Source organism: Zingiber officinale, chromosome 3B, assembly GCF_018446385.1.
Source record: "Zingiber officinale cultivar Zhangliang chromosome 3B, Zo_v1.1, whole genome shotgun sequence".
Classification (NCBI taxonomy): Eukaryota; Viridiplantae; Streptophyta; class Magnoliopsida; order Zingiberales; family Zingiberaceae; genus Zingiber; species Zingiber officinale.
This window is the reverse complement of record NC_055991.1, coordinates 120,439,847-120,458,971: the sequence shown is the minus strand read 5'-3', so window position 1 is coordinate 120,458,971 and position 19,125 is coordinate 120,439,847. Positions and strand designations below refer to the sequence as shown.

Below are 19,125 nucleotides of genomic sequence, written 5' to 3'. Positions count from 1 at the left end.
CAGTTAACCGACCGGTTGAACAGGCCTAGCTATATCCTTCTCCTGCGTCATCTCGGCTAAAGCTGTATCCTTCTGGGTAAGCAGTTGGGTCATCTGAGCCAGTTGCTAGCTAAGGTGTTGCAGTTCACCAAACTCGGAGTTCAACTCCATGATTAGGGGATGACAGTTAAAGGAAAATATATATCTATGGGTGGGGGTCAGTCCCTTTTAAAGAGGAAGATGAGAAAAGTCGACTTCTGTAGAGATTAAAGTGGCTCTTCTTCCGAGGTTGATTGAGCAATTAAACAGGTTACAAAACTGACAGTCTGGAAAAAAAAGCAGCATTTATAGTCATAAAGGCGAAGTAAATGAAACTTGAGTTTGGGTCTAGTCAATTGGACTTGAGCCTCCTTCGACTAGACTTGGAGGGGAGGCTTGTGATACGGTACATGAAGGTGGGGGCCCGATAAAGCCAGGCAGTCAGAAGTCAAGGGGACGTGGTGGTCAGAAGTCAAAGGGACGTGGTAGTCAACAGTTAGGAGAAAGGAGTTAGACCGCTTCATATCATCAGCCGCATAATTCTTGGTTGGTTACAGACAGAGAAGGGTCTCATATTGGAGACATAAGACGCAACCTAGAGTAGGGTCAGACCTGCCCCAACTGGTCGGGCTTCCTCAACTCAGGCCTCGTAGCCGAGCCCAGTACTTTCAGTAAGACAACTCTCGGTCGGCCCTTCAACGATCCAAGCGTGAAAGATGGGGCCCTCGCCACAGCTCGTCTTTCTTATCAAGACTCGAGTCAGGTGACACACCCGAGCTGTCCGTAGCTAAACTCGGACAAGACAGAAAGCACTAAGCGACAAACAATGTCAGAGAATCATAACATCTTATCAGAGAATAACTACAGGCGTTAGGGAATATTCCAGTGGTCTGCTATCGCCTGCGAATGGAACCTTCCTTCCACCAATAGGAGGCCACCGTACACCCTCTCTCACCCGACAAACCATGTATCCGACATTCTCTGACAACATGCAGGCTTTGAATGTACACAACATCATATAAAAAGCTAAGGGAGGTCTTCTCCCTTAGTCGGGTACGCACACATACGCACTCCTCTTCTACAGTTCTTTTTTCCTTCGTACACTGTTCTTTTGGGGAAAAAGTACTTGACTTGAGCGTCGAACGACTTGTGCCGAGGATTTTTTTTCCTGGTTTACGGTCTCTAACGTTCCATGTGCTTGTCTGAGTGTGCGCACAGCCAAAGTACCGTGGATCTCGTTACTACTGTCCAGGCATACCACGTGGGAGTTTGCTTTTTTGATGCACATACACTAAGTGTGCCCAAATCATCTCTCTATCAACATCAGCATCATCTTAACTGACCTTTGTTTGACTCAGATTTTGAGCAGAATCATCCATGGTTCATTTTACAAAAACATTTGCATGTTAATTATGGTAAAGTTGCTGATGTTCACAATAATTGCAATCACATGCAAACAGAAAAAAAAAAAAAAATCATTGATATTCACAGTTTCAATCGGGATTTTCTGGACCGCAACCCTTGATCCACTCCTGAACTAGAAGTTACTATAGGTAGGATCTCATGGACCCTACCTGTTATACAGGTATGGTCCATGAATTTTCATATGAATGAAGTGGTCCTCACAGTTTGCAATCGCATGCAAACAAGAAAACTATCATGTGATAACAGGTAAGGTCCATGAATTTTCATATGAATGAAGTTGTCCTCACACTTTGCAATCGCATGCAAACAAGAAAACTATCATGTGATGTTCAGTTTGCCATGAATATATGTAAATGAATCGAAACATGTGCAGAAAATGAACATGCAAGAAATTACAATTTACTGACGCGAATTCAACAATGCACAGTATTCAAAACATGCGTATCACAACTCTGATACCATTGTTAATTTTGCAAGGTCGATTGCAATTAATAGAATATTTAAACACTTACAATATCTCTGATTTCTTACTATCCTTGTTTATACTTGTCGAAAAAACGATTACAAACTAACAGCTCTTCTCGATATCCACAAACCAAATCCTCAATAGGTTAGATGCTCTCTTTAGGAAAAGGAAAAAAGCTCATCGTCTCCCCAATTCTATCTTTGGACATTTATATAACGGAGCATTAGTGAGGTACGTGGCATTTTTGGTAACTGCCCACATCTCCCACTACCAACAAGATCTCCAAGTCTTACTAAGCAGAGAGCTTTACTATGTCAAATCGTTCTCATGCAAACGTTTGTATTTGACTGTGTAAAAACTTTTGATTTTAAATCACAGTTATTCAGCCCTCGCTCCTTGTAGCCGATGCACACATCACTTACACGATCATACAATTTCAGGTACAAAGATAATCTCCACAGATTCTGGAAGACCCTTAGAACTCTACATGAGGATTTACCTATAATGCGACGAGTAGAATGGCATGAGAAGAACCTAACCATCACGATCCACCACTTGTTGGAGGAAGAGCTACATAGAGATAGGGTAAGAGATAGACGAGGCCCTTATTCTCCAAGCCAACACATTCATGCTTGTGGTAATCACTTGGACCGAGAAATAGTTGCCGGAGAACGCTGATCTGATAAACCGATATTCTGTTGAAGTAATAAAATCACTTTCATACTCTCAATTCTCGCTGAACACTAGTAGCCATGTAGCGCTCGAACGCCCCATCTCCTCGCAGAATTTTAGCTCCAGAACCTCGTCTGCCAACAGAGCCGATAGAATCCTCATCCACCACAACTGCATCTATTTGCTCTTCTCCAGATTTCACATCTGGAATCTGGAAGTAATAAACATTTTGTAAATTTGATTACATAAGTATACTTGTAAACAGATAACGTTACTGGATTTTGGCAAAAAATTTAACACGTCCAACGCAGTGCAATAAAAAAAGGGTACCTCATACATAGCCTCAATCAGAATACTCTCCAAAATAGTTCTCAAGCCTCGCGCACCTGTATTTTTTGACATTGTCTTCTTTGCGATTGCAGAAAGTGCACCGTCTGTAAAATGTAGCTTAACCTGGAAAATGATTTGGTATTAGCCAATAAGAAGCTGCTTTTGCATAAAGTAAACAAAATAAAATAATTTTAAGCATATCTAGCCATACATTGTTCAAGCTAAATAATCGCTTAAACTGTCTAACAAGAGAGTTCTTCGGCTCCATTAAAACCTGAACCAGCTGGTCCTCTTTTAAGGCTGACAAACTAACTACTATTGGGAAACGTCCCACAAATTCAGGTATAAGACCATAAGCTATTAGATCACCGCTTTCAACCTGTAAAAATGTTAATAATGTCGCTGAGAAAATTATAATTGCTGAGGAAGAAATCCATAAGTTTATCACAAAAAAAAAAAAAAAAAAAAAAAAAGAAGAAGAAAAGGTGGGTCAAATAGAAGACTCAATCACAGCGCTCCAAGTGATGCAATTTCTTTTGGATTGGTTATGCTTACAGATTCCAGTAAAGACGATATTACAACAGCATCTGTTAACTGCCCATTTCTCATATTGGCACGAACTGGTGCTGCAAAACCTATAGAGGAATCTTGCTGTCTGTTTAAAAATAAAATAAAATCTATGATATAGTAAAAAGATCCAAGTTTAGAGAGAGAGCAAAAAAGTTAAAAGCTCCAAGAACATTCAGCTGAAGCATACCTTTCAGAAATAGTCTTTTCCAAGTCAACAAAAGCACCACCACAAATAAATAGAATATTTTTTGTGTCTATCTGAGAATTAAAGAATTATTAGTTAAAAACTAAGATGAAAAATACATATTACTGTAAGTTGTTTTGGACTTGTACTAGTTTCCATAAAGGAAAAAGGAGAATAAAGAAACAAATGTGGAGAATTTCCAACATTCTAGAAGGATTTTAAAGGAAAAAAAAAATGAGCAGCATTGATTATTCTTATAAGGTTCGATCACAAACAAAATGCAATCGCACCACTGCATAATGCATACGGGTTAAGAAGAGTTAGCAAAAAAAAATAATTACCAATTAAGCCAAGTAACACATATATCTTATTTCTTGTTTGTCTATTTACAAAAAATTTACTATTTACTTGATAATGACTTAGGTAATCAGCAAGTTGGGTATTGATTTAGCCTATATGATGCTTATGGAGTCATAAGTGGATTTCATGTGATTCCTTGCTCATTGTATAAAAGTTTATACAACTGCATAAGTTGTACAGATGGAGACTTCATAAAACAAAATGTCTAACTATATCGAGGTTAGGTTATTTATATTATTAGTCTCTCATGAGTTTTGAAGTTTGACAATGATAATTGAAGAAGTTTGTATTTGACAAATTAGTTGAGTGTTCAGCTTAACATGGTTTGGGTTAGAATAATGGACTTGTTGGATCGAGCATGCAGCTGTGGAGAGCTTTGACCTTGAAGTGATGCCATAAGCTAGAAGTTGATTTGAAGGTTTGAACACTATTTCTGTTGTAATATGCATAGAATGTAAATGTTATATCTAGGTAAAAATTGTTACCTAAGGAGTTCTATCTAAAAGCTCAGTCATACATAATATTGAGCTCGTGTTAATTCCCAAGTATAAATAATCTTTCAATGTTTGAGATATAAAATTTTGAATCAATAGATTTGGTGTTGACTGAAGTCAATATCAAATTGCAAGTAACTACAGAAAAGTTTGAGTTTTTAAATGTTTTCATGAACCACTTTCAGTAAAATGGGTCAACTAAAGTTGGGTTTCAGTCAACCAACATTCACGATTTCTAAGCTTTTAATTTTTTGAATTTTCAACCGATAACTTTTCCAGCTAAATTGATTTTTCATAGATAGCATTCAAAAGTGACCATGATGGTTATCCATTAATGGTTACTACTGAATGTTCATTGACAAAGGTTGAATTTTGGTTGAACTTTACAAAATTTCGTGGATAAGATAGATCTAGTGATTCTATCCATGGGAATCACTTATATGAAGTCCAGAGGTGCAGCTCTATTCATTTCGAATATTAGTGATTTTTATTCTTGCTCATGAAGAGCATAGTAAATGTTTTGTTTGTGTTTCTTGCTTTGTGTACGCATATTAGGCTCTAGTTTAGTAACTCTTTCTTCACCTCAGTCTTTATTTAATTCTTTAGGGTGACATTTGAATTCAATTTTTCATTTTGATCCATTCATTTTGTAAGGAGCACTTTTGCACTTTAGGCGAGGAAAGCTCCAGGTTGGTATCATCTTGCTTGTTGATTGGCAAGTGGAACAATAAATTTGCCCATGCCAATTAACATGACTTGACACTCCAATCCCTGGTTTGATCAACCCATGAAACTTCATACAAACTTGAGTAAGATTTTATTATGGGCTAGATCCTAGAAAGGATCTTGAGGAAACAACATTCATGTATCTATGAGGAAAATCTTGTCTCCATATAATATTGATGGGCTTCTATGTATCATTTTCTAATTTCATCCTTTTCTATTAAAAAGTTTAACTCATCTAGTTCTCCTAAATCAAGACATATCTGCATTATGAATTTTGGTCTTTTACAAGTATCATTTATATTTCTCATATATCTTGATATTCCAATATAGATGAGGATATAATAGTGAATCGAGCCTAATGACATAAGAGGATTCAAATAGTTGATCCCACTTAATGGGATAAAATCTTAATGGTTGTAGGGATGCAAATGAGCCGAGCCGCTCATGAGCCACTCGCGAGCGACTTGGTCAAAGCTCAACTCGAGCTCGAAGTTGACCAAGCTTGAGCCGAGCTCGAGCCGGCTCATTTAACATTCGAGCCGAGCTCAAGCTCATTTAACACTAGCTCAAGGGCTCATCGAGCCTTATCAAGCCAGGTTAATTTAATTTTTTAATAATTAAAATTATTATTACTTTTAAAATAAAGAATAAATTGAGGAGGAGTTTGTGGCTAGAGCGTGTCATTTGGTGTATTTTAGATACACGGTTCGAATCCCACTTGAAAATGAATTTAATTTATTTGTTCAAGTCGAGCTCGAGCTCAGCTTGAGTTTGACTTGAGCTCGGCTCGAGCTCAAACTCAGAAGCTCGCTCGAGCCTCTGTAATTTTTTCGAGCTCGAGCTCGAGCTCGCATGAGCTCGAGCTCGAGCTCGCATGAGCTCGGTTCGGCTTGATTACAGCCCTAAATGGTTGTTGTTGTTATTGTCTAGACATTTTATCTCATCATATGGATCTAATATTATTAAAATAATGATGGCAAGGTTCAAAATTTTAAGTTGTGCTAGAGTTTTGATTTTTTACTAAAATTATGTTGTTTTGGTATCTTGTTGAAGTTCCAATATATGGTGCAGATGACAAATTAGGGACAGAAGGACGAAAGAGATAAAAATAAATAAATAAAGATAACACAACTATATTCTTGGAACTCAAATTTTGTTTTTCATTTGAAATGGTATGATTTTGACATTATGGTGTATGGAAACAGCTAAAAATAATAATAACATTCTTATCTCAATTTATCTTAAGTTGTATTGCAGCATACCAAGAGGTTTCAAGTGTTAGCATGAAATAATATTCATCAACATGAGTAACACAACGACACATGAGACATTGCCTCTGCTAAGAATGATATATTTTGACCGTTTTGCCCAATACAAGATAAGATTTTAAAACATGAATGATGGTTATAAAGTAAATAGCATAACTAACAAGAGATGATGAAGGAATTTTTTTTTTTTTTATGTTCTCTCTTATGGATGATGACTAAATTAAACAAGAGATTATATATATGTGGTATAATGGTACAAATAATAGAAAATTTAAACTAACAAACTATATTAAACAAAAATTATAAAGGCTACCTGGATACTTTCTCCACAAGGGTGCCTCCGAACTCCTTTTTCTGGTACGTTGACTATCTACAGAAGTGAATTTAAAACACTAAACTCCATGACAAAGTAATAAAGGAACATCAGGAGTTCAATGTTCATCTACTACAAGACACGCTAACACATCAAAACTGAACACCCTGAATATTAGGGTAGATGCCATACACAAAAAGATTGTATTACAAGGTATTATACTTTTACTAATTTAAGCTTTACGTACCCCAAAGAAAATAAATAAATAATTTTAAAAATAAAAACTCTTGGAACTAGTCCTTAATTATCCTAATTTTTGGGCTATCAAAATGCATTCAAGGAAGAGAATTTTAGGTTGTAAGAAAATGCACCTCTTCAGATGGACAAACAACTTTTCAATCCTAAGGGTCTAAAGAACTAGGCGGGTATACTTCAAGCGGGTGTCATATGTTTGACAAAAGACCAAGATGTCAAGTTATTAAAATAAACTATCAAAAATTTTCCTATAAAGGGTCTCAAGATTTGATTCTTTACCTTCATGAACATATTTAAAGGCGTTGAAAGTCCAAAGGGTATAACTTGTTGCTCAAACCATCCATCACATGCAGTTTTACACTCATTATCAGTCCTGATACTAATCTAATGACACCCACTATGTGAGCCAATGTTAGAGAACCATCAAACTTTTGTCATTAAATCAAGTATGTCGTCTAGGTATAAGAAACTTAAATATAACACATTCTTCAAGTGTTATCCTTTTAGGTGTCGCCAAAGCAGGAATCATACTTTCCCTGATGAAGTCTTTCTATAAGAATCCTCAACTTGCCTATTTAAGGAGCATGTTCTAGAGGATTCATAGAGTAGTGTGAGAAATTCTACAACTATGATCCCAAAGCAAAATCTATCAGAATTACGCACATGGGCCAAAATTCTTCAAGTAACTCTTCGAGAGTTATGTTTTAGAACTCGTCTAGAATCTTATTGATCTCAGGGATGACCTTCCAATGAGGCATTATGGTTGGCCGTGACTCCGTGAGATATTGGCCACTGAAGCTACAATCACTTGTGACTCCTCTTCCTCCTTAAATTGGGATTGTGTGAGAAGGTGAACTGGTAGTTGGCTCAAAGATTAGGCTAGCTTTCAAGCAATCAATAGTATCTTAGTGTCTTGATGGACTTGCAAATGTGAATCTGTGCTTGAGGTTTGTATGAATGTATGCATGAAATTTTCCAAAGTTTTCGATTGTAATGGCTTTCCTATGTTACATTAGATAGATATATGTTTGAGTATTAATTAAGTAGATCATGTCACATGACTTGATCCAACCTATGTAACTCATTCATTTACATATGTGTGACATCTTTACCAGTTAAACCCATGTAACTAAATATGTCAGGTTAGCCTGGTTAAAACCATCTTAAGTTCAAGACATGAATGTTGGCACGTTTACAAAACAACTTGGATTCAAGTTAAGAGTTAAATGTGTCACAGGGCAATGTAATGCAACCCCTTAGCGACCTGTTGACCTAAATTTCCACCCCCATAGATGCCCTCATGACAGAGAGCAAGAAAGGAAGCTATTGGATCTGCGCTCCAACTAGAGAAGTCCAACAGAAAGCAAAGACACAGATGTGAGATGCAAGGAGGTGGACTTCACCTACACTCATGCGGAAGAGGAAATTGCAAAGAGAAGTTGTCTCATGAATCTAGGATATAAGCAAATGCAAGATGAACACAGCACATGCAAGGAAGCTCCAACATCAAGAGGATTTTGATAGGCTCTGGCCATGTTTCATGGAATATTTTAAATTCAACTCATTCAATCTAGGTAGCCCCTTCTATCCGCGTATAAAATCATGTCATAACTTTATAGTTAAGTCGTGTGCATTTACGAATTAATAATATTTGGTTATTCAACAAACTCTTATTCACTCACAATTTGTCATGCAATTCAGTATCGTGGCTCTAAATCTCTCAATGCGACTATGCAAGTACATATTCCATGCAACTGCATGGTGCCTCTGTATATCACGTATGTGATCAGACCTGCTATTACATACAGATATGTGACCACACTCTTTTGGGAAACTTTTCAAGCCACAGCTTCAAACATTTTCAGACATGCTAAAAAAATGTTAAAATAAAATCATAGAAAAGCGTCTGTATAACTTACAGTTCCTTCAAGCATTTTCAGCAATGCTTGTTGAACACCTTCACCAGATACATCCCTACTAATATTTAGGCTCTGAGCCTGAATGAGAAATATTTCATAAGAATGATACAAGGTATGTTTAAACCATGAACCAAACTAACCATCAATTACAGGTTTACCTTTTTACTGATTTTGTCAACTTCATCAATGTAAACCATTCCTTGTTGAGCTGCTTGAACATCAAAGTCAGCAGCCTAACCAATAAAAGTACAACCAAGCTTTCAGCAAGCATAAGAAAGGAATCTAAACATTAATAACTAATAACAACAACATCATGTTGAGTAAGAAAATGTAGATCACAAAAGAAGCTAAGGAGAAAATTGTTTTGAACAAACATGTTCCACAGTCTTATGAACATAGTTGCCTAATAATTGAGTAACTTTTAATAATAGAATAATCTTCTTGACAGTTCAATAATGCAAAAAAAATAAAAAAAGGTTTTATTTGTACCTAAATTACATTCTAAAAAAACGTGGATGAGGTTGAGAAACCTTTTAACATTCCCCTTAATTCCTACCACTATTGCCCGTGCTAGCTAAAGCCTTGACTAAGAAGCACTGACAGCACTGACAGAGAGTTGTTCATCTAAGTATTAGATTCCATCAGATTCAAAACCTCCCACCTATTGTCTTCTATATTCACAGATCTGGAAAATATAACGAGTAAGAGAAAAATTTTCAAGATTTGATAAGTACTAATAAATAGTAAATTCATAGGAAATTTTGAAACATAAAGGATTGTCTAATACTAAGAGGAGGGAGTATAGGGACCCTTCTTTGACAGGTATATGAAAGTCATCTTAATAAAAAAAGGCAGGGCCCTAAATTGGAGAGATGAAAAATAGAAACCAATTTGTGATTACCTGTCATATTGTCATATGAAAACACCCTATAATCATGTAACCATAAAGTCCTAACAATTATGATGAAAGTAGAACCAGTAGTTGAGGTGGTTGTAGCAAAATTTGATACAATAGAGGAATTCTAAAGTAGTCTGGAGTTGCTCATATTCCAAATAATTAATAGTTACTACTATGGTTGCCAGGGTGGTCCTGAAGATGAAGAGTTCATGATGGCTTCTGTAACCACTTTTGTGGTGGGGTGGTCATCCAATCACACATTAACATTCTGATAGATGATTGGTGCAACCAAAGTAAACACAGAGGGTACAAAGAACAACACATCTACATTTCTGTCTTCCTCCACATCCTTGTCTGATAGTGAGCCATGGCTTTAGGTGGGTAAGAAAGGTGGTACATGATAGTGTTGCACGTAGGACCCAGCGAAGGCGTTTGCCAAGGATGGTACATTGGTATGAGCAAGTAATTGTGAACTGATCATATCAAAGGAATTATCTATCCTGAACAATAATTTTTTCACTTGAAATTATTAACATTGAAATAGGATGATAAGGTTAATTCTTCCTACTTCCTATGAAGTGCAGTAATTAATTACTAACTTTTTTTAAACTAAAATTATTTGCATGTCTTATATATGTGCGAAATATTTTGCTTGTAAAAGTACATCTCCTAAAGAGCATCCAATATTTCTTTAAAAGCAGAAAGAAACATGCATATGAGACTATTGTTGGTTCTATATAAAAAGTCATAAAAACAGTAAGAGCTACACTTCACCATGTCAAAAAGGAGTGATGATAGATTACTTTTGCCACAAGAGCAACTTCAAATGCTCGAGTTCACAAGAGATATTGGTACTATCGTTAAGTTTAATGTTTGTTCCAAGAACACTATTTAGTTTAGGATCATTAGTAGAGGAGGTCACCATCATGGATCATGGATGAGAAAGTAACAAATAAGGGAAAAAAAACTTGAAAGAACATTAATTTAGACATTTCTCTATTTGTATTTTTAACCCTTTTTTTTTGGGTAAATGCATTGCTTCTGAAAGAAAATTGGAAAATGAAAAATGGTTAAGTGTTTTGCACTACACAGAAAGTAGACTTGGCTCTACTCATTCTCAATAAGGATGGCAAATCGTTCTCAACCAGTGATAGCGTGAATCACATCAGGAATCTTGAGGGAGCTTTTGATGCTTCGACTGCAAAGAAAGCAAAGGATACAAGCTTTATCCGGAACTATGATTAAGCAAAAGAGCTAGTGAGTTATCACGAGAGCCCTACTAGATGGCAGCTAGGTGGTGGTACATGGGTGAATAATTGGTTGTGTAGGCCCTACTATAGAGGAGACACAAACAATAGAGGAGACAAACAAAAGTTGTCATTTGGCAGGTGTGTGGCTCAGGCAGTTCAGCCTAGTTTAGCAAGCGGTGGCAAAAGAGGCAGCTTGACAAAGATGAATTCAAACAAATAATGATGTGTAAAGGCTTAAGAAAGGAAAATTATTTGTGCAGCTCAGGTAATCATCCAGAAGGTGGTTGGAGAAGAGACTTTGATAAGATGAACAAGAATAGTGAACGATAGAATAGAAAACAAGGAACAATGCAAGGGGAGGGGAGGGGATCAAACACTTGGGATTATAGGGGAACTAGCTAGCCTTGGACGCAAGTTAAGAGAAAAAATTTATTGTATATCAAGGGAATACAATTTGTGTATTTATAAATATCAAAATAACCATCCTAAAAAAGGTAAATGTGGGACTGGGTAAATAAAACTCAATTGATTAAGACCTATTCATTCTAACAAAGCTTTCACCCTATCAATTAATTCTTCCATTAGAAGCATGCTAGCAAGGTTAGTTGGATCACATATTTGATTAAAGTCTGCCTATGTAAATAGTAAAAAATCTCATAAATTTTATAGGGACTCCTATTTGTTCCACCAACTCTATCAACCTTAAATAGTTAATGGTAGATTATTTCAGTAAGGGCAGCTCGTTGCATGAAGCTCCCGCCAATACAAGTCTGCTTACCTTTCATTGCAAGAGACTATTTTCGCGACTTGAAACCACCAAGTCACATGGCAGCAACTTTACCGTTGCACCAAAGCTCCCCTACAATCATAGGGTAGCATGGTGAACAAAGCTCCTGCCAATGAGGATCTCGGAAAAGGATCTATTATGCGCAGTCTTACCTTGCTTTGCAAGAGACTATTTCCGAAACTAGAATTTATGGCCACTAGATTACATGACAACAGCTTTACCGTTGCAGGCTTGCAGCAAGGCTCCCCTTCAATCGTAGAGTATTTTAGTCATGTCTAAAATTGTTACTAATTTGCATGATTAAAAAAAAAAGAGGCATTAAGAATACAAGAAAATATTTTCACAATTTAATGCACCTTGACAGTTTGACATCAAAGAAATTTACACCGATAGGATTAGACTACAAAGATTGCCAACTTGAGGCAAATAAGAAGCAGAGTGGAGCTATCGTCAACGATACGGAGTGCAAAATATGAGGATAAAGTGAACTCACAAAGGATGGTTCTCAAGCCCTTTTAGAGTGGCATATGTTAGTATATAGGACTAATACACATTCCTTTGTTTTTTTTTCTCCTGCACCATACTAACACTAGCGATGTACATGTGAAACATGTTCCCATAAGCCAAAACGATAGGAATAATATCTCCCACAAGCTTGGTCATGATAAATTGGAATACCGACTATGAAAAACAAGGTTTCTTCCCATAATTATTATAGTACCCTAATTGAAACTACTTCTAACAATCAAATACCATCAATTTAATTAGTTTAACATAGCTAAGTTATAAGGAATAGTGAAAGAAAATACCATAAGCAAATTGTACAATATGGATTCAACATCCTCACCAACATAGCCAGCCTGCAAAAGCATAATGCATGTAATTCTTAAAGAAAAATAAATAGCATACACAGCCAAACACCTTAAAAGAACACAAAAATGTATATAAAACAGTCAAAAATGACCAAAAAAGGATAAAAAGTTCAAAAGAAAAGAGCTATATTGGGTGCACATGAGAAAAAGAAAATATGCAAAAAAAAAAAAGAAATTTAAATATAGAACATGGAAAAATAAGAATTACATACATTTATCTAATTACAAATGTGTTGGCAGCAAATTTAAAATATTGAGTTGTACCATCTATTGTTAAACTTAAGGTTTCAGTATTGCGTTGGAGTTTCAATCTTTGCTTGGAATGATATTGTGTTGGTATCGTGCCAATGTTTTGATATATAGTACCGATGATAGATTGGCGGTTGAAGGAGGAAGGTGAGTTTCGATAATTTACCTGAACAATATGCTTTGATCGTTTCGCTCGACATAGTATGAGATTTTAAACCATGGCATAGATAAGGAAGGAATCATAAAATGGAACCAAGATTTTGACAAGAAGAGGTGTGGAGTTGATGACAAAAGGCAAAGCAACTAAGGAAAGTGCCCTAGGAATGCCAATTTGCTTGAAATTTGGGAAGGAGAAAGTGTTGGAAGTAACTTCACCAAGTGTTGGAAGCAACTTCACCAAGTCACGGCCTCGTTGACAATGCAATCAAAGACACGGAGTTAAATTGGGGGTGGCAAAGTCACGAGTGTAAAGTTGTATCACATAGCATAGTCTGTACTACAACTTCACCTCTTTCTTTTAATTAGGTATTAATTATAATGTTTAATTGTTTATTGAACTAATTCACTTGGCTACCAGGATTCATAAACCCTAGTACTTAGCCTGGAGGTCTAGAGTTCGAATCCTGAGGAAGGCAAAAATCCACTGGCCAGGAGTGGGAAGACCTAGTGAGTAACGGCATGACCGAGGGTCGTCGACACAAGGGGTCGCCAAATGGGTCGGGTCGTTACAATAAAAAGGCGCCTTTTTATTGTAACGACCCGGCCCCTTGGGCGGCCCATTTGGCGGCCCCTTATGTCATCGACCGACGACCCTCGGCCGTGCCGTTACTCACTAGGTCTTCCCATCCCTGTCTAGTGGATTTTTGCCTTCCCCAGGATTCGAACTCTAGACCTCCGGCTAAGTACTAGAGGGTCGTCGGTCGACGATATAAGGGGCTGCCAAATGGGCCGCCAGTTGGGCCGCCCAAGGGGCTGAGGGGTCGGGTCGTTACAATATATATATATATAGTATTTGTTTTGATTATATATAAAAATGATTAACCAAGTTAGGTATCGTCGAACCTGGACCGACTAGCCCGACTCCACAGAAGTTTCCCACCGTCCGGTAGGGTAAATCGGGAAGCGCTCGTGGCGGGCGGCCCAGAAACTCAGCATCCTTTAATTGCGCGTCCCATTTGGAGGAAAAAAATCCTATAAATGTGTCGTAGCTGGGAATCGAACCGTGAGTGCTTGGGTATGACAACTAGGCACCCTTCCGCTGCACCATAGTCCCAGGGGCTTTTGATTATATATAGAACTATATGTAATTAATTATATATAACTAATTAATTCTGTCATTAATTAATATTATTATTATTATAATTATCTCAATAATATATAATTAAGTATGTGCAATTAACATTAGACCAAAATAAATATATGTAATTAATAATTTAATAAATACTAATATGATTCAACCATGCTAAAAGGATAATATATGTCTCAAGATCATACCGGCACAGTATGATATGCTTACCAAAACCATATTATTTCTGTCAAAATCTGAAATTCCAACAAGGCTCGAGATTTTAAAGATTGATTGATGATCAATTTTAAGTCTTGGATCGTTGAATGAAATAATACAACTTTATTGAACATTAGCAGATTTAATCCCTAATAAAATGAAATAACCCTCTCATATCTGCAGAAACCAATTTATCAACTAGTAACCGGATTTATTTGTGTTAGGAATCTAAAAATGATAGGCAATATATTTCAACTCTTAAATCACTACAAGCTTTCAGTTTCAACCTGTTCAGATATATCAGAGTAAAAACTTTCCAGATAAGAAAGACAATAATAATACAACAAACTATCAACAAGAGGATCCTTCTACGCTTGGACAATGCAAGATGACACCAAGTGAATTATACTTGGATAAGGTTAGCACAATTTTCTTATAATAATCCTCTTCTTTCTAGAGTACAATTGTATCATAAGGTAACTAGAAAAATAAGAATCCAAAATTAGGACTTCAAACATACAAAATATGATGATCAGATTTTAGGAAACTCTAGTTACATGTAAAAGAGTCATTTGTATCATAAGGTATTAAACTAAAATAATAAGAATTCAGAATTAGGACTCCATACATACAAAATTTGATGATCAAATGCAACACCAGCAAACATATTTCTCATTTCTAATATTGAAAATAATCAGATACTATAATATTAGTAGTATTAGACTATTACTAGTCACTTCACATCAAAAAGTGTCCTCATATTTATACAAGAGCAAAATACAAAACTTAATGATGTGAGATAATGAAACAAGTCCTAGATAAACACCTGACTAGTTAGACAAACAAGGTATACCATATTGAAAGATGAAATAACCACAGAGTTGCAAGTATCACATAACGATAAGAGAAAGTAGTAACATTTTGAATAAGTAACAAATTTTATAGTGTTCTAAATCTGTATATAGAGCATGGTGAACATAGGGAATTTGGAAAAGAGTACCTGCCTGAGTCAGAGATGTTGCATCTGCAATAACAAATGGTACATTCACGAAGCGAGCTAATGTTTTAGCAAGTAAGGTTTTCCCTGTCGTATAAAATAGACCAGATTACCAACAAAAGAATTGAAATTCAATACCAGTCCTAGTAACTTAATAATGTGTCCTTGGCAGTGTATTTGAAACTCAAATAATTTTAAGAGGTAAACCAAGTGCATAGCACATTATTCAAATGTGTTGAGCTTCAAAAGTTTTATTAGATTGCAAATAGGCATTTGCATTCCAAAAACTACCTTGCAGATGCAATTATTTTAATGAAGGGGTTGAATCTTGATTCTTTAAATCAATTTTTTTTATAAAAAATATCTTAATATTGTTACACCAGGAAAGAGATTTTTTTTTAAAAAAGTTATATTCAGAAATGTAGAACTGAATTATCTAGTTGTTACTTAGTTATTATAGTGCCAAAAGGACTTTCTCATTATATGTTAGCAAACACTACTTGCAATAAAACTATTTTTTCAGAAAAATTCAAGAAGTTAGTTTACCAAACACTAATCAGCTTTTGAATAAAGAACTTTCAGTAAATATGGTTTCTTTATAAGCAATTACATTTTTGCAGTAGTAATGCCAAACATACATTTTTGCAATTACCCTGTATGTTTTAGAAATACCAACATTGAATAATGTATAAACAAAAAGGTAGATCATGCACCCGATCCAGTTGGTCCCAGCAAGAGAATGTTGCTTTTTTCCAATTCCAGTAGTTCATCATGAGCATCCGATTGTACAAAAATGTTACTTGAATTGGCTCCAGAACTGGGCAATAATTCAACCACAAACAATTTCTTACAAGCTAGTAATGTTTCAAGTTAAAAGGACAAAATTATCAATTACGTTGTTAAAACTTAATTAGGTGGTCACCTAACCAAACTGGCTACAGCTAGGAACAAAAATAACAAAAAAATAACAGTCAGAACCTAAAAACCAGGACATAGTTAAGGAAAGTCAAAATTGTCTTTTTATGCATTTTGAGAATTGTTTCTGTTTAACTTAACAAAGATTTTGTTTCACTTTGGTTTTGATTCACAACTATCTTGAAACCAATATAACTGAACTGAATCAATATGGATATATTAGTTACATAATATTCTGTAAAGATAATAAAATTTAATATATTAATGTAAGAGTTACAGAAACTTTTTTTTTTACATTTAAACCAAATCAATCTGTTGGCTCCATTCAGTTTGGTTCGGAAGCTTACCATGGACAATTTTAATTCTCTTTGATTTTCAATTTCTTTAGTAAATTGATAAACTGAGATATGCCCACCCAAAGAAAATGTCAGCAGAGTTCCCAGGAATCAGGATGTTTGGAACTCATGATGATACAACATAAGCATTTCATTGGAAAATCATAACCTCAAAAGTTTAAATGATTAGGGACCTAATTTACTTAATTATGCTACAACAAGGGTAGGTTCTAACAAAAATGACAAAGAGAACTGAAATCACCACTAATGTACATAACAAGGCTAATAACCTTTTCTTCAAGGATGCATGATATATTCTTTTGTAGTGGTTGTATACACCCACAGCAAGCACCTGAAATTCCACTTCAAGTTAAGAAATGACAATTTAGCAAATGAATCTCATACATATTGCAAATAGTAAAGGCAACCCAAATACCATAGAAATCTAAGGAACAAAGTCATTCAGTTTATGGTAATATAAAACATTCCAGAAAATATAACATGGGAATGCTACATTACTATTTGGGTCAGTCACCTCAACTTCCCAAGCATCTAATGTTGCCACGAAGATTACTTATGAAATATGGGAACTGATTTTATGCCAAGAGATGATAATCTTAGATTTCCGTCAAGTAGCCACCTTATTAAGACATCCTTCATAAAATATAAATTATAAAAATGATAGCAACATAACATAATATTTCTTCTAATGTTAGTTTTATATGGGCATTCAAAATATTTAGTATTATAAATATTTACTATCGCAGTATTAATCAATAGTATTAATTTGAAAATATAGAACCCATAAGTTGAAACTCTAATCTCTCATCCTCATAATTTATTATAAACTTATATCAACAAATTCTATCAAGATAAATATAATTTTAATTAAATGGGCAATATTGGGGCTATGAGTTTGACTTATTTATTAGATGGGTGATACTCGGTTAAAATTGAGCAAACAGGTCAATCAGAGACACCAATTTATGATTTGTTGACCCTAGTTGCCACTAACATCAAGGGCTCTCTTGAAAGGGTCGGAGGAGTGAGTGTATAGGTAGTGATTTGTTCCATTCTCCACCTGACCAAAAAAGTATTAGTAGCATTTGCTTTGCCACCATTTTTTGTTTTTTTTTCTGTTGATAATCCAGGTATCAAATCCGGAAGCATAAGCGGCACCTCGCCCAGCAGCCAATGTCTCAGATTTTTCAATGTCCTACAGTGCGTCGTAGCTGGGATTTGTACCATGGGTGCTTGGTTAATCTGTCAAACGCCTTGCCACAGCATTTGCCTTGCCACCATAGACATATGTGTTGGGTGGTTCTCAAGTAAAAGTGGAAGCCGCATTTCTCAGATTATGAATAGTTAATTACTTATTTACAAATAGTTCATAGAATCATGGTGTGCAAAAGGCTAAACTCTAAGCTTAAACATGACCTCAAGAGATGATGAAACATAGGGTATATCAGTTTTAATAAAGATAAAGATGGTACCTTCTTAGCACGCTGCTGACCGATCACATACTTATCAAGCCCTTTGCAAATCTCCGTAGGGGTCGGTAAATTCCTCCCTAAATTCGACCCTCCCCACCCCGCTATCGCTCTGAATCCTCCACAGCCACTAAAACCATCACCTGCGCGAACCTCACTGAGCCCATCTACCCTCAGCATGTTCATATTCGGAGCTAATCGCCGCCCAAGAGATTGGTGCAATGTCGAACCCTCCGACCCATTCTCCGGAGAGCCTGTGCTGTAATACGAGCCGAGAGCCTTCCAGAACCGTTTCTTGGCCCGATTCTCGTGCTCGACGCCTTCACTCCTCTCCTTCTCCGGGTCTGGGCCCGGAACACGGCCGATCTCCACAAAAGTTCCCTGGAGGGGGATGAGCTCGTCTATGCGAAATGAGTAGGGAGTCTTGCAGTTAGGGCAGAGGTTGACGGTGCGGTGCCCTCTGCCGGTTTCCTCGATACGGTCGATAGATATAAGATCCGGGGGGAGATTAGGAAAGAGAATTCCCATGTGCTTGGAGCATCGGGGACAGTGTGCCTCAGCGCGGATTCGGCGGATGTGGAACTCGTCGGCGTCGCCTCCATCCGACTTATAGCGATCGTGGCGGAGGAGATTGGGGCGGCAGATATTGTAGACGGGGGAGAAGCGGGGTTTGGCGGCGGCGTTAAGAGCGGCCAGAATCGCGACGACGCGAAGCTTCTTCCAGCGGAGAATTCCCGACATCGAATCGATCCGCCCCACTGCCGAGACAGTGAGCAACCGAAGGACGTGGCCGATAAGGTAGGTGGTTGCCAAACGAGTGGTGACCTT

The 19,125-nt window shown here is 36.6% G+C and overlaps 1 protein-coding gene across 1 annotated transcript; it reads right to left on the bottom strand.

The window, feature by feature from the left end:
- Positions 1-1,911: 1,911 nt before the first annotated feature.
- On the bottom strand, positions 1,912-19,125 carry LOC121967480 (CLP protease regulatory subunit CLPX3, mitochondrial-like). Its single transcript, XM_042517741.1, has 13 exons — positions 18,301-19,125; positions 17,098-17,159; positions 16,271-16,374; positions 15,565-15,644; positions 12,745-12,795; positions 9,159-9,233; positions 9,001-9,078; positions 6,827-6,883; positions 3,669-3,739; positions 3,467-3,566; positions 3,123-3,290; positions 2,912-3,034; positions 1,912-2,792 (listed from the first exon to the last, which is right to left on the bottom strand). Exons 1-13 carry the CDS (start codon positions 19,036-19,038, stop codon positions 2,628-2,630), a joined length of 1,872 nt encoding a protein of 623 aa, XP_042373675.1. The 5' UTR covers positions 19,039-19,125; the 3' UTR covers positions 1,912-2,627.